Source organism: Ornithorhynchus anatinus, chromosome 5 (assembly GCF_004115215.2).
Source record: "Ornithorhynchus anatinus isolate Pmale09 chromosome 5, mOrnAna1.pri.v4, whole genome shotgun sequence".
NCBI lineage: Eukaryota > Metazoa > Chordata > Mammalia > Monotremata > Ornithorhynchidae > Ornithorhynchus > Ornithorhynchus anatinus.
The window spans coordinates 96,125,804-96,141,029 of record NC_041732.1 but is presented as its reverse complement, the minus strand read 5'-3'; the positions used below and the strand labels follow the sequence as shown (position 1 = coordinate 96,141,029).

The window sequence follows — 15,226 nt, the reverse complement described above, 5'->3', positions numbered from 1 at the left end:
CACCCAGCAGACAAGTAGTGGAGCAAGTGTTGAGTAGAGCGGTGTCTTATATATAGTGGTGTCTTATAGGGATCTTCATGTTGTTCCCCAAAGAACTTCATATGTAGCCAAGATTGTGTTTGCCCTGTCCTTCTGCCTCCTAAAGCCACACTGTTTGTGGGAGCAGTTGGTTAACGGTGCTGTTTTTGTAGCCAGTCTGTGAGGACTTCTGTTAACCGTGAAGAGGAGAATGTACTTGGTGTAATACGGAAAAATGCCAGGAAAGATAAAGTCTATTTTCTTCCTTAAAATGAAGCAACGTTTTGATAATAAAGTCTCATCTTTATTAAAAAAAGCCTGAGGTGATTTAGAAATAATTGACATTTTAAATAGCGAGTTTGTATTATCTCTATTCTCTCTCTCTTTTTACTTTGTGGCGGGGGGGAGGGGGCGGGGCAGGGGAGGCTGTGTGTGTCTGTGCGTCTGTGTGTGTTGTTTAGGCCTCCCAGAAAAAGTACCCATGTCTAAAAATGTAAATAATTTAAGGTCACTGAGAAGGATTTTGTAGTATATCATTTAAAAAATCTTTAAAATTGTCAGCAGAAGTATCTACTGAAAAATGGCCATTGGTCACCTCACCAACAAAGTATCAGAAGTAGTTTATTAACTCTCCCATCTGCCTCAGCGAATAAGGAACCTACCCTAGGACTGAGAGTTTATTCTTGAAATTGAACTGAAAATTGTTTCAAGCAATTTAAAATTTGTAGCAGGTTTACCCCTTAAATTTTGGAGAAACCTGAAAACATCATATCACATTTGAACCACAAAGTTGAAAAAAAGCATATGAAAGAATGTCATATGTTTTTTCCTAGGTTATACTTTATACCATTCTATATAAATGCAGATTTCCTATTCTCCTTGCAAAGGCCTCAGAGTCCCGTTGTAGAAAAGCCCGGCATAAATTAAACTTTAAATTAAATTTCATTCCACAGAAAGTTCTATGGTAGTTATGTCATATATTTTTGGCAGATTTATCCTCTGAACGGATGGCACTTTAATATTGCATACTCTGAAGGATTTTTTTTTTATGTTTGCTGGTATTTTGAAGTTATGATGGAAAAGGAGCATTGCAACTTTAAACAGAGGGAGAATATGAGTAATACATTAGAAAAATAATAGAATTCTAATTCACACTTGCTCTGTTCACTAAGGTAGAGCTTATAATCAGTTTTCAGTACCAGAAAATAGGTGTTTCATACTATCTTCAGGAAAAGAAAAGTCATCTTAATAGAGCTGGGGCAAGGTTGGAGATTTTAATTGTGGTTAGAATGATTTTATAAAATTAATTAGTAAGATGATCTCATTTTATACAGATGAAAAACCCATCAGTCAGAAAGTTTGGCCAGGTTGTGATTGACCTAGGTGCTAATAATGTGTTAATTTATATCAGGGAGACAGCGGAGAGTGGCAGTTATGCAGCAGATAGGATTTAGCTATTTTTCATTAGCACTTGGACTTTGATAAAGGGGGACAGAAAAGAGCTGCTTGACCTTTCAGTGCTTAAATTATTAAAGAGCAAATAGATTTGAGGTCTGGATGCTTGCAAATCTAATTTGTCTTGTGGAGCAAGCATGAAAAGACATTTTGGGTTTGAAATTGCTCTAGTCAACTTAGTTCTCTCGCTAATGTATCTGAAGATGAATAGAGGTTAGGAATTTAAAATGTAATATACATTGCCCAGTGCATAATTCTCACTTTCCAGGATAAAGGCACATTCAGATGATAATTTTATTTCTGAAATATCTGTGTACTCCCGTAATAATTGCTGCTTGGAAAACTAAAATATTTATCCAAACAGATATCCACCTCAGTCAGTGGCAAGTACAGCATCATCTAATTGTGCCACCGTACATGTTTGTATTAGTGTCGCAATGAAATAAATTGATTGCAGTAAGTGAGCTAAATATCCAGGACGATTGGTGTGATTATTTTCTAAGGAGGTGTAGAACTAATGAGCAGACCAGTGAGTTGTTGCCCGCAAAAGCTGTCATAAGAGCTAGTGTGCTCAAACTGAAAATGTTGGCTCTTTCGCAGCAGCAAATATGTTGGGAATGGTATAGTTCCTGGATTCCCACTTTGGAAATTGGTAAAAACTTTTGGATGCTTTTATTGTCCCGGATAATAATATCACTATCAGCAGCCATAACTTTTCCAGGAATCAGGTCATATCTAAAAGAAGATTGTTGTTGAAATGTTTAAAGGAGCCAAAATAAAAGTTGTGGCTCATATTCATTTACTTTAGTAGATACAGCTAAACTGGCTAGGGTAGATATTGGTTATTTGGTAGTTCAGTTAATCGGTTATATATATCTAGTGCTTACTTTGTGCAGAACACTGTACTAAGAGCTTAGAAGAGTACAGTATAACAGAATTGGTAAACATGTTTCCTGCCCACATTGAACTTACAGTCTAGAGAACTGTGAGCTCATTTTGAGCAGGGAACGTGACTGTTGTTCATTCATTCAGTCATATTCATTGAGCATTTACTGTGTGCAGAGCACTGTACTAAGCACTTGGGAAAGTACATTTCCTGCCCACAACAAGCTTATAGTCTAGAGACGAGGAGACAGACATCAGTTCAAGTAAATAAAATTACAGATATGTACATAAGTGCTGAGGGGCTGAGACGGGGGAAGAACAACAGGAGCAAGTCAGGAGGATGAAGGGAGTGGGAAATGAGGAAAAGTGGGACTTAGTCTGGGAAGTCCTCTTGGAGGAGATGTGCCTTCAATAAGGCTTTGAAGAAGGGGAGAGTAATTGTCGGACTGGAGGAGAGAGGGCTTTGTACTCGCCCAAGCTCTTAGTACAGTGCTTTGCACTCAGCACTCAATAAATAGGATTAAATGAATGAATGAAAGGATAGTTATGCTATCAAAGGGAAATCTGAGTAAAGCGTATCCCAGGTATAGCCATCATTCCCTTTATGAATTTTTCTATTTAATCACATGCTCTCAAGTGTCTACGAAGTGTTTTGTGAACAGACATTGATTCTGACCCTGATGAACAAATACTAGTAGTAGTAGTATTAATAGCAGTTATTAGGCACTTTTCTGTGTAACGAACACTGTAATAAGCACTGGGAAAAAGTTCACAAGTCTCTCAAAGGCAACAAAAAGCAAAATCCTTCCATCAGCATTAAAAGGTAGGTACTGATTGCAAACTTGCTACTGGATATATATAATATATATCTTCTAAGCCCAACTCTGCCACATGTCTGCTGTGTTGCCTTAGGCAAGTCACTTAACTTCTCTTCTTCGTCTATAAAGTGGGGATTAAATCCTACTCCCTCCTATTTAGACTCTGAGCCCCATATGGGAGAGACTGTGTCCAACATGATTAACATGTGTCTACCCCAGCGCTTAGAAGAGAGCTTGGCACATATTAAGCATTTCACAATTATTATTATTATCATTATTATTTTAGAATGGGATGACTGAGTGATTGCTGCCCATACTAAAAGGTCAGAATAAATCTGCCTTTGTGAGAGTAGCATATCACTTTTCTTAGCCCTCGGGAATCATCTGAAGAAGTTAATCAAAAAACATATTGGCTGCCTAAAGTGTTTACCATCTAAACCTAACATATTGATTCCGTTATCCACAATGCAAAAAGGAGATTTAACAATATATGTCCCAGATTATGCCTATACAGGAGAGATATGTTTGTGAAGGAAAAGTTGTACTTTTTAGCCACATTCGCATGGGAAAGGCCTAAAGTAGGCGTCAGTGTAACATTAGCATTGACTAGCATTAGCTGCCTCAGAAGTTTCCTCAAACCCTAACATCAGCACATCTTCCTGATTGGCAGCGGTTTTTTTTCTCTTAATCTCTTCCTCTAGGGTATTTTTGGAGAGGTCCTCAGAGCTTTAGCAGAGAAATGGTGCGGGGAAAGGAGTGGGGAGGAGGAGAGGAAGCAGAACTGAGCTGCCCAAACTTCTGGGTACTGACTGTCAATCATAGATTCCCAGGCTAACTCAAAGATACACCGAAGAGTATCTAAATATGATTGAATTTAAATTGAAATGTGCACTCTCACAGCAACTACCTGGTAGTGGTGTTGGTGATGATAGATGTAATAGCATTGGAGCACACACTCAGGGCACGGTATTATACTAGGTATTTGGACGTCCAGAAGAAGCAAATGATAATAATTGTGATATTTGTTAGGCAATTACTATGGGCCAGGCACCGTACTAAGCGCTGGGGTGGATGCAAGCAAATTGGGTTGGATGCAGCCCCTGTCCCACATGGGGCTCACAGTCTTAGTCCCCATTTTACCGATGAGATAACTGAGGCACAGAGAAGTTAAGTGACTCGCTCAAGGTCATACAACAGATAGGTGGTGGAGCTGGGATTAGAACCCTAGTCCTTCGGCCTATCCAGGCCTGTGCCCTATCCACTAGGCCATCCTGCTTCAGAATGATCAGAATAAATAATTGAATGCACATTTGAATAAACATGCGTGCATAAGAGCTGAGGATATCAATACGAGCTAGAGATCGATGAGGAATTTAACAGACTTGGAATTTTGGGAATTAATTGGGGAAGGTAAAATGGAGTTGGTGGGCTTTCAGGAGAGCTCTGAATTTGGAGAGGACTGTCAGATTTTGGAAGGGAGTTCCAAGATGGGGTAAGAGAATGAACAAAGGGGGTGGCATTAAGAGACTCAAGAGTCAGGTCATCAATCAATCAATGATATTTTTAAAGTACTTTCTGGGTGCAGAATGCTGCAATAAGAGCTTGAGCAGCATGGTCAAGTCTTGGGCAGTAGAGGACTTGAGATCTAATCCCAGCTCTGCCATATGTCTGCTGTGTGACCTTCGGCAAGTCATTTCACTTCTCTCTGCCTCAGTTACCTCATATGTAAAATGGGGATTAAGACTGTGAGCCCCATGTGGGACAGGGACTGCATCCAACCCCATTTGCTTATATTCATCCCAGCGCTTAGTATAGTGCTTGGCACGTAGTAAGCACTTAATAAATAGCACAGGTATTAATATTACAAGGCAAATTTGCTGCCCATAAGGAGTTTACGATCTAAAATTAGAAGATTAACTTTGGAGGAGCAGAAAGAATGGTATGGATTGTAAATGGTAAAGAGAGTGGATATGTAAGGTGGGGTGAGTTAATGGGGAGTTTTGAAGACAGTTCAGAGGGACACAGGTAGTCAGTGTGAGGTACTTCTAAGGAGTGGAGCGGAGAGATGTGTGAGAAGCAGCATGGCATAGTGGATAGAGCACAGGCCTGGGAGTCAGAAGGTCATGGGTTCTAATCCCGGCTCCTCCAATTGTTTTCAGTGTGACCTTGGGCAAATCACTTTACTTCTGTGTGCCTCGGTTTCCTCAACTCAAAAATAAGGTTTGAGACTGTGAGCTCCACTTGGGACAGGGACTGTGTCTAACCCGATTTGCTTGTATCTACCCCAATGCTTAGTACAGTGCCTGGCACATAGTAAGCGCTTGACAAATACCATAATTATTATGATTATTATTATTATGTGTGCAGAGTACTGAATGAACCATACGGCAGTGTATAGTGTAAAGATTGAAGGGAGGAAAGGTTGCAGATTGGGTGAACTGTAAAAAAGTTCAGTAATGTGAAGTGGTACAGTAAAGTGAAGTGGTAGCTGCTACAGTGGAGAGGAAAGTGTGGATATGAGAGATTCTATAGGCAGAACTGGCCGGATTTGGCAGTAGATTGATTGGAGTGTTGAAGGAGGGCAGGAGGTTAAAGCTGATGCTGAGGTTGCAGGCTTCTGGGTTAGCGAAGGATGCTAATGGTATTGATTGGGAAAGGAAAGTTAGGAAGGGGAGCAGATTTGGGAAGGAAGATGAGTCGTTCAGTCTTAGAGATGTTCAATTTGAGGTTCTGACAGGACAGCCAAGTGAACTGATCTGTCAATCAGTGGTATTTATGGAACGCTTACCATGTACAGAGCCCTGTACTAAAATTTTGGGAGAGTACAGTAGAAGAGTTGGTAGATATATTCCCTGTCTACAGGGAGTTTATAGTCTACAGGGGAAGATAGATTAGGGATATATGTCCCTAAATGGAGCTGTCCTGGAGGCAAAATTAGATGTGAGGCTGCAGATTTGAGGAGAAGTCAGGGCTAGAGCTAATTTTTACTTGGAAAAAAATTACATTGTTCAAAGTAGGCCTTGTCGCCTGGAGAATCCAGCTAGGAATTATGAAATAGGACCCCAGGCCCTATTTTATTGGTGTTCAGAACTGGGTCCCTCATTAAAAGGGGTGGTCATGGGCCTTCGAGTTGTGCCTCTAGAGGTGAAATTATTGAACCGGCAAAAGATGCACCAGAGCAAAATCATTTGCCAAAAATGTTTTCATTAATTCATTGGATAGTATTTATTGAGCACTTACTATGTGCAGAGCACCGTACTAAGTGCTTGGAATGTACACATCGGCAACAGATAGAGACAGTCTCTGCCCTTTGATGGGTTATCAAGAATGAAAGTTGGAGGTTCGAAGAAGATCAGATACCACTATAGTTCTGACCATGAAAGATGACGACTTGTGATTCAGTGTTGTTTTTTCCCATGACCCGCCGGGCAGTCTTCTGGGAGACCAAAGTCTTTGGGTCCCAGAGGGAGTAGGGTTGCAACTAAGTAGTTTCACCTGTGCTAGGTAGCAGCGGCATGGGAAAGAATCAAAGGTGAACGTTCACTGTGGTCAAAAGTTGATCAAAAAGATTTTCCTGCGTGGAAGAAGGCAATGGTAAACCACTTCCATATTTTTAATCAAGAAAACTCTATGGATACACATACCAGAACAACTGCAGATGGTGAAGATAGGGCATTCTGGAGAAAGTGTGCCCTTGGAATCGCAATGAATCGGAAATGATTTGACAGCAGTTGATGACAATGACAGGGCTAGAGAGGTGGACTTGGGAGTTGTCTGTGGAGGAGTGGTAAATAGCGTGCATTCTTCACATTGCCAAAGTCTACCCTTTCCTCTCCATGCAAACTGCTAACATGATGACCTAAGGACTTATTTTATCCAGTCCTAACTACCGCGTCGGCCTCCTCATCGACCTCCCGTCCTCCTGTCTCTACCCTCTCCAGTCCACACTTTAGTCTTCTGCACAGATCATTTTTCAACAAAAATGTCGCCCATCTCCTCTCTCCTCACAAACCTTCAGTAGTTGCCCATCCACCTCCTCATCAAACAGAAACTCCTTACTATTAGTTTTAAAGCTCTCAATCAGATTCGTCCCATCCTACCTCACCTCACTAGTCTCTTACTGCAACCCAGCCCACACACTCTGCTCTTCTAGTGTCAGTTTACACGTTGTGCCCTGATCTCGTCTGTCCCATGGCTAACTGCTTCCCCAAGTTCTCCATCTTAACTAGAACTCCCTCCTCCTCTATATATTCCAGCCTCTCTACCTTAAAGCATTGTTAAGGTCACATCTCCTCCTTCCCCAGGTAAGACCCTTTTTCCCAGCTCACCTTCCCTCTGCATCATCTATACATTTCTATCTGAGTCCTTTGGACATTTAATATTGGCCGGCAACCCCACGACTCTATATGCTTAAATTGTATATTAAGAGGTTTTTGTTTATATCAGTGTCTGTTTCCCCCTCTAGACTGTAAGCTTGTTTTGGGCAGGGAACGTATCCACTAGTTCCATTGTATTATACTCTCCCAGGTGCTTAATCTAGTGCTCTGCTCATAGTAAACACTCAATAAATGCCCTCGAATGATGTGAGTGGATAAGCTCCCCAAGAGAGTGGATACAGAATCAGAAGTTTGGGGGACCAAGAATAGAGCCTTGGGAATTACTCAAAAGGGACAGAACTTTGCACACATTAAGCACTCAATATATACGATTGAATGAACAAATGAATGAGAGGCAGAAGAAGAGTCAGAGGATAGGGGTTGGAGCACACCCGGGCTAATCCCAGGTCAGCAAAATTAAGACCGGAAGGTGTCTTCTAGACTATAAGCTCATTGTGGGCAGTAGAACATGTCAACCGCTCTGTTACATTTTATTCTCCCAAGTGCTTAGTGCAGGGCTCTGATATAGTAATCGCTCAATAATTGCAATTGATTGGTTTTTTTGAAGGAGGAAATGGTCTGCAGTGTCACAGGCAACCAACAGGTCAAGGAGGAGAGGGCAGAGTAGAACCCATTGGATTGGGGTGTGGAATTCCTTGGTGATTTTAGAGGGTACAGTCTCAGTGGAGTGAAAGTCTGATGGTAGTGGTTCAAGAAGTGAGGTGGTAGAGAGGAATTGAAAGCTGTGAGTGTAAAGAGTCAATTCCAGTAGTTTGAATAGGAATGGGAGCAGCGAGAATAGGGTGATAGCTTTAGGAGGCTGTGGGATCAAGAAGTGGTTTTCTAAGAGGAGAGGTGACTTGGGCATGTTTAAAGGCAGGAGAGAGAGAGTAACTACAATCTGAGTGTGAAGATGGCCATGAGGAAAGGGAGAGAATGGAGGCAATTGCTTTAAGGAGTATGAGGAGATTGGATCAAAGTTGCCGATAGAAGGGTTGGATTTAGAGAATAGGCAAAAGACCTCCTTGTGAGATACAGGAGAAAAATGAGGAGGAAGTCCTCTAGACCATAAGTTCATTATGGGTAGGGAATGTGTCAGCTAATTCTGTTCCATTATAATCTCCCAAGTGCTCAGGACAGTGCTCTGCACACAGTAGATGCTTTATATATACCATTGATTAATTAGTAGAGTGGTGAGGCAGTGATGGAGAAACTTTAGGGAGCCTCCGCCTGATGGTTTCAATTTTGCCAACAAAGACGTAGACTGATAATAATGAATTGTTATAATGATAATGTTGGTATATTAAGCGCTTACTATGTTCAGAGCACTGTTCTAAGCGCTGGGGTAGACACAGGGGAATCAGGTTGTCCCACGTGGGGCTCACACTTCATCCCCATTTTACAGATGAGTAACTGGGGCACAGAGAAGTGAAGTGACTTGCCCACAGTCACACAGCTGACAAGTGGCAGAGCTGGGATTCAAACTCATGATCTCTGTCTCCAAAGCCCGTGCTCTTTCCACTGAGCCACACTGCTTCTCAACTGTTATATGTCAAGCACTGTATCAAGCACTGGGATTGAGGCAGGATATTCAGTTTAATTGTATTAAATTTAGCATTTAATGTATACAGAACACTATATTGAACACATGGGAGAGTACAATATAACAATTGATAGATATGCTCCCTGCCCAAAAGATGCTTACAGTCTAGAGGGGGAGACAGATGTTAAAATCAATTATGGTCATGTACTTAAGTGCCGTGGAGCTGAGGGTGGGGTGAATATCAAGTGCTTAAAGGGTAAAATTCCAAGTGCAAGGACAGTGCAGAGAGAGAAGGAATTGAGGAAACGAGAAAGGCCCCTTGGAGGAAATGTGATTTTAACAAGACTATGAAATTGGAGAGAGTGATGGTCTGTTAGATGTGAAGGGGGAGGGAGTTCCAGACCAGAGGCAGGACATGAGCAAGGAGTTGGCCACAAAGTCTCTGTCCCACACAGCGCTCACAATCCAAGGGGGAGGGAGATCAGGTATTTAATGCCCATTTTATAAGTGAGGAAGCTGAGGCTCAGAGAAGTTAAGTGATTCATCCTAGGTCACATAGTAGGCAAGTGGAAGAGCTGGGGTTGTAATAATAACACTAGTAATAACAATAACTGTTGCATTTAAGTGCTCTCTGTGGGTCAGGCACTGTACTAAAAGCTGGGGTGGATACATACAAATTAGGTTGGGCACAGTCCCTGTCCCACATAGGGCTCACATTCTCAACCCCCATTTTGCAGTTGAGGTAACTGAGGCACACAGAAGTGGTCACTTGTCCACAAATTTGTAGTCCCACAGCAAACAAGTGGCAGAGCCGGGATTAGAACCCACAATTGTCTGACTCCCAGGTCCATGCTCTATCCACTACACCTTACTGCTTCTAGTAGAACCAGATCTCCTGATAACCCAGCCCTTTCCAGTAGACCACACTACCTCTCCTCCTAGAAGCACATTTTCATATGATCAGTTGGCTAATGTGCTAGATATGCTTGCATGTGGATTGTCAAATGTTTTCATTTTGCCATTATAATCACTCTTCATGAGAACAGCTGTAGTGTGGGTTGTATTTGTAACTTTCTTATTTGTCTCAGAGGTCACTCAAAAGTCTGTGGTTAAGACACTTTACCCTCCTTGTCCTTCCTGTGTTTGGGGATATTTGTTCCTGAGCCTGAATAATTGACTTTTTGAAGAACAGTGAGGAACTCTTTTGGGCTTTTCTTCCATCAAATCATGCTTACTAATGTCTGTTGACTTTCTGACATTCATTTTCCTTATCTTACAACTTCCTCTTTATTTTGCTTTGTAAAGACTATCGCTCCTACCAAGATTTCCTCAACTAAATCTTCCCTATTTAAAAACAAATCAATATTATTTAGAGTCAAGTCTGTCCTAGTTGATTTCTTTATTTACTGCACTAGGAAAATATCCACAATTTCACCCCCAAACCAGTATGATGACCTTTGTACCACTGAATTGCTTTTCCATTTGATATCTGAGGAATTGTTCTCCCATCACCATCAGATCCTGGCCTGCAGTTGCTTTGATGAGCCAGTCCATGAAGCCTCTTCTCCCTTTTCTTCCTAATTTGGACACTTATTTTCAGGACCACTATTGATGTTTTTCATATTCTTCAGTCAATCTATCATTTGTATTTATTGAGCACTTACTATGTTCAGAGCACTGTACTAAGGGCTTGGGAGCGTACAGTACAACAAAATTAACATAGGCTTACAGTCTAGAGAGGGAGACAGACATTAATATGAATTAATAAATACGTTCTTCCTTTATTTCTTATCCAGACATACTCTACCACTTATAGAGCAACACAACCTCCCTTTCTTCCTTGTTTCTCTTTTCTGACCAACCGACGACCTTCTAGTCTTAGCATTACAAGCCTGATTGCTGACCAACTGACTCTCAGAGAGACTAGCACATTCTTAGCAAAAGTTATATCTGGAGGCATTCCAGCCTGCTTCAGTCTTTGACTTGGCTTCTCCCCAACCTGATCAGTTTTCAGTGAGAACCATAGAGCCTCTGGCCCCTCTCACTTTCTCTCTCGCCTGGTTCCCTTGTCCATCACTCAAAGCCATTTTTCGATAGTGCTGGGTCATCTGGGGAGAGGAAGGGGAAAAATAGGTTGTTGAATGGCTATGTGGTCTTATCCATCTACTCAGATTCTAATAATAATGATAAGAATTGTGATATTTGTTAAGCGCTTATTATGAGCCAGGCATTCATTCATTTATTCATTCAATTGTATTTATTGGCCACTAACTGTGTGCAGAGCACTGTACTAAGCGCTTGGAAAGTACAGTTCGGCAACAAATATAGACAATCCCTGCCCACAACGGGCTCTACTTAGCACTGGTGAGGATACATGCAGAATGAATTGGACACAGTCCTGTCCCACCTAGGGCTCAGTCCTGTCCCACATAGGGCTCCCAGTCTTAATCCCCATTTAACAAGCGAAGTAACCGAGTCACAGAGAAGTGAAGTGGCTTGCCCGAGGACATATAACGAACTAGTGGTGGAGCCAGGATTAGAACCCATGATCTTCTGACTCCCAAGCGCTTGCTCTATTCACCACGCCGTGCGGCTTCTATTACAAGCTCTCTGGCCCCAGAAAAAGGAAATCCATGTCCTAATAACCACCACCTCCCCAGAGATTTGTTTTATCTCCATCTCTGGACCATTCTTGGCATTATGGCAGATGTAGGGACTAGGAGGTTGTCAAGGTGGCCTCTTGAGTCCCCTTAAAACCCCACAGTGCATTAGCTTTAGGCAATGATCCAGTGGTTGAAACAGACCTGCATCCCTCTGGGAGCTGCTTAGACCACCAGAGATAGGGCCCCTTCTTTTGCAGTCAATCAATAGTATCTATTGAGAGCATACTACATACAGAGCACTATAATAAGCACTTTTTAATGGCATTTGTTGAGGACTTACTAGGTGCCAGGCACTGTACTAAGCACCTGGGAGAGTACAGTAGAGTTAGTAGATGCAATCTCTCCCCTCGAGGAGCTGACAATCTCATGGGAGAGACAGAAACTAAAATAAATTAGAGATAGAGGATGCAACCAAATGAGGAACGGGGTGAGGACCTAAATGCTTAGAGTATATGGACCCGAGTGCTTAGGTGACACAGGGAGGTAAAAAGAGAAAAAGTCAGGGAAGGCTTTCTAAAGGAGATCAGGTTTTACTAGGGCTTTGAAGATAATAATAATAATGTTGGTATTTGTTAAGCGCTTACTATGTGCAGAGCACTTTTCTAAGCGCTAGGGTAGACACAGAGTAATCAGGTTGTCCCACGTGAGACTCACAGTTAATCCACATTTTGCAGATGAGGGAACTGAGGCACAGAGAAGTTAAGTTACTTGCCCACAGTCACACAGCTGACAAGTGGCAGAGCCGGCATTCGAACCCATGACCTCTGACTCCCAAGCCCGGGCTCTTTCCACTGAGCCGTGCTGAAGATGGGAGACAGTAGTGGTCTGCCAGATCTGAAAGGGAGTGGAGTTGTAGTGGAGAGTGTTAATAGCGAAAGAAGAGTGCAGAGCAAAATGAGTAGGTTGGTTCTGGAGATTCAGAGTGTGTGGCCTGGGTTGTAGTGGGAATGGAGTGAGGAGAAGTAGTGGGAAGAGAGGTGATTGAGTGCTTTACAGCTAATAATGAGATTTTCTGTTTGATGCATAGAGGGCAACCATTGGAGGTTTTGGCAGTATGGGGAGATGTGCATAGAGTTAGGCTTTTTTTCTCCTTTAAAAAATTTTCTACCCAACGTTCAGCAGCCCAGAAGTTTCTTGGTCCTTTAAGGGAATTGGTGGTGTGAGTCCCAAGGTCATTTGACTTTCAAATGAAAGGAAATATGCAGTTTTGTTCTTTGGAAAATTGCTTAGATTCAGAATTGCAGGAAGCTGGTCCAGAGGAGCAGTCCTGATAACTCAAGTTTTGGGCGATTTGTAAAAGAGGGTTGAGATCAGTACTTCATTACCGCTTTCCAGCTTTCATTATCACCGACGGAAACATATTTCTGTTTTCTAAGACATCAACACAAGTGGCTGACATTTGTTTTTCTCGACAGCAGAAATGTTATTTTGCTTTATTATAATGAATCTCAGTAGGAAAAAAGAACCTAAACATTATGTTTTGTGACTTAGCATCTATATTAAATAATATGTGTTGACATTTGAGCAAATCAGTGCCACTTGATAAATTTTCTTTTTTAAAATTCAAATTCAAATGATTTTCATTTGAGTCAGGTAAAGAAACTGAGGTGATAGTCATCAAAGAGAAGAAGATCCTTCCTAATTTAAGTGTATATATTGAATTTCATTTTCCAGGAAGAGATATTGTTTGTGTGGAATCACACTTTTTGAGGACATACAGATTTTATTCAAGTTACCCTTTCTTTCAAATGCCACATGTCACTATAGTCATTCTGCATTGGAGAATTGAGTCGGTTGGGCTGGACAGATGTCAAAAAAAATAACCCATCCGATTTTTCTTCTCTTCTAATTTCTTAGTGTCTATCAAATTGTTGTTGAGGAAGAACGTGCTCACAGGACCAAAAAGGCGTCAGAAATCCTGAAATGCTACCCAGTGCCCATTCACTTCCAGAATGCGTCTGTTCTCAACTCGCAATACTACTTTGCTGCCGAGTTTCCTGCCAACAACCTTCAAACCGCTCAACCTTTCACTATTGGAGATAATCGCACATACAGTGGATACTGGAACACACCTCTGCTCCCTCATAAAAGCTACAAAATTTATTTTCAAGCTGCTAGCAGAGCTAATGGGGTAAATCTTCTATCTGGTTTTTGCTTCTGCTCTTGGGGTATAAACCAAGCTTTTCTGGCTAAGGGTAGAACCTGCAATAAAGACATGAAGAAAGCTGAGATTCACAAGTCACAGAGAAACAATAGTTTTGGTGTTTTTTTAAAAGGTTTTGACCCAAACAGATTTACTAAAAAGACTGTAAGCTCCCTCTAGATTGTAAGCTCCCTCTAAACTGTAAGCTTGTTGTAGACAGGGAATGTGTCTACCAACTCTCTTAAATTGTACTTTCGTGAGCACTTAGTATAGTACTCTGCAGTCAGTAAACTCTCAATCAATACGATTAATTCGTTGAAAAGATGCTCCATCCAGAACAGGTTACCAATATTCTGCTGTATTTAAATTTTCAGTCTGGCTGCCAAAAATTGACTGGTCGTACTGTCGCAATTTCAACTTTGAGCCCAAATGCTGAAACTACTGAGGCATATAGTTTCCCCTGACTGGAGATGGACAATCCCGCATAATAATAACAATAATAATGATGGTATTTGTTAAGCGCTTATTACGTGCCAAGCACTGTTCTAAGCACTGGAGTAGATGCAAGGTAATCAGGTTGTCTCAAATGGGGCTCACAATCTTAATCCCCATTTTACAGGTGGGGTAACTGAAGCACAGAGAATTTAAGTTGCTTGCCCAAGCTCACACAGCTGACAAGTGGCAGAGCTGGGATTAGAACCCATGACCTCTGACTCCCAAGCCCGTGCTCTTTACACTTAAGCCACACTGCTTCTGTTAATGGCTTCTGCCTTTTTATCTCTTCCCATCTTCTTTCCTTAGTCCCCCAACAATTAAGACTTGCTGTGTCTAAATTAGAAACACATTTTTCCCCCAGTTAAAACTGTCTCTGAAAGATAAGATGCAACCAAACTACAATGTCAGCGAGTCAGATACTGTTGAATCTTCCTAGAATTGTTTCCCTTTTCCTGCTCCCCTCGACTCACCAGAGCCCTGTAATTCCTGATAAGATTTAACTCTCTCCCCCAGTAACCCGGAAATGTTTTCTATTAGATGCTATCATGGCCCTTCTCTCCCATGAACTGAAAGTGCAGGATGGGCAAACAATGCCTGTTGTTTTCTTTTCCCAAAAGAATCTCTCCAAGGGGTTCTTAACACCTATATACTATGTAACTTCGGCCCCAGTAGGATTTGGTTGTCCGGAGGGAACCATCCATGTGAAACTCTTGTACACATCATGTCTGGAACACTTCCTCCCTACTCTGGGATAGCATTAGGAGAAATATCTTGGTTGAATCCTTTAGGGTTTTATGTCCCAATGACCACGGGCCCTCTTACTGTGTGAT

General features: G+C 41.7%; 1 protein-coding gene across 9 annotated transcripts in view; it reads left to right on the top strand.

Moving 5' to 3' along the window:
* The window catches only part of PTPRM (protein tyrosine phosphatase receptor type M), an 838,914-nt gene that overhangs the window by 513,140 nt on the left and 310,548 nt on the right, over positions 1-15,226 (top strand). For all 9 annotated transcript variants that reach the window (XM_029065462.2, XM_029065460.2, XM_029065457.2 and 6 more), the window contains exon 12: positions 13,616-13,889. In XM_029065462.2, coding sequence (XP_028921295.1) covers positions 13,616-13,889 — 274 coding nt within the window. The remainder of the gene's footprint in view (positions 1-13,615; positions 13,890-15,226) is intronic.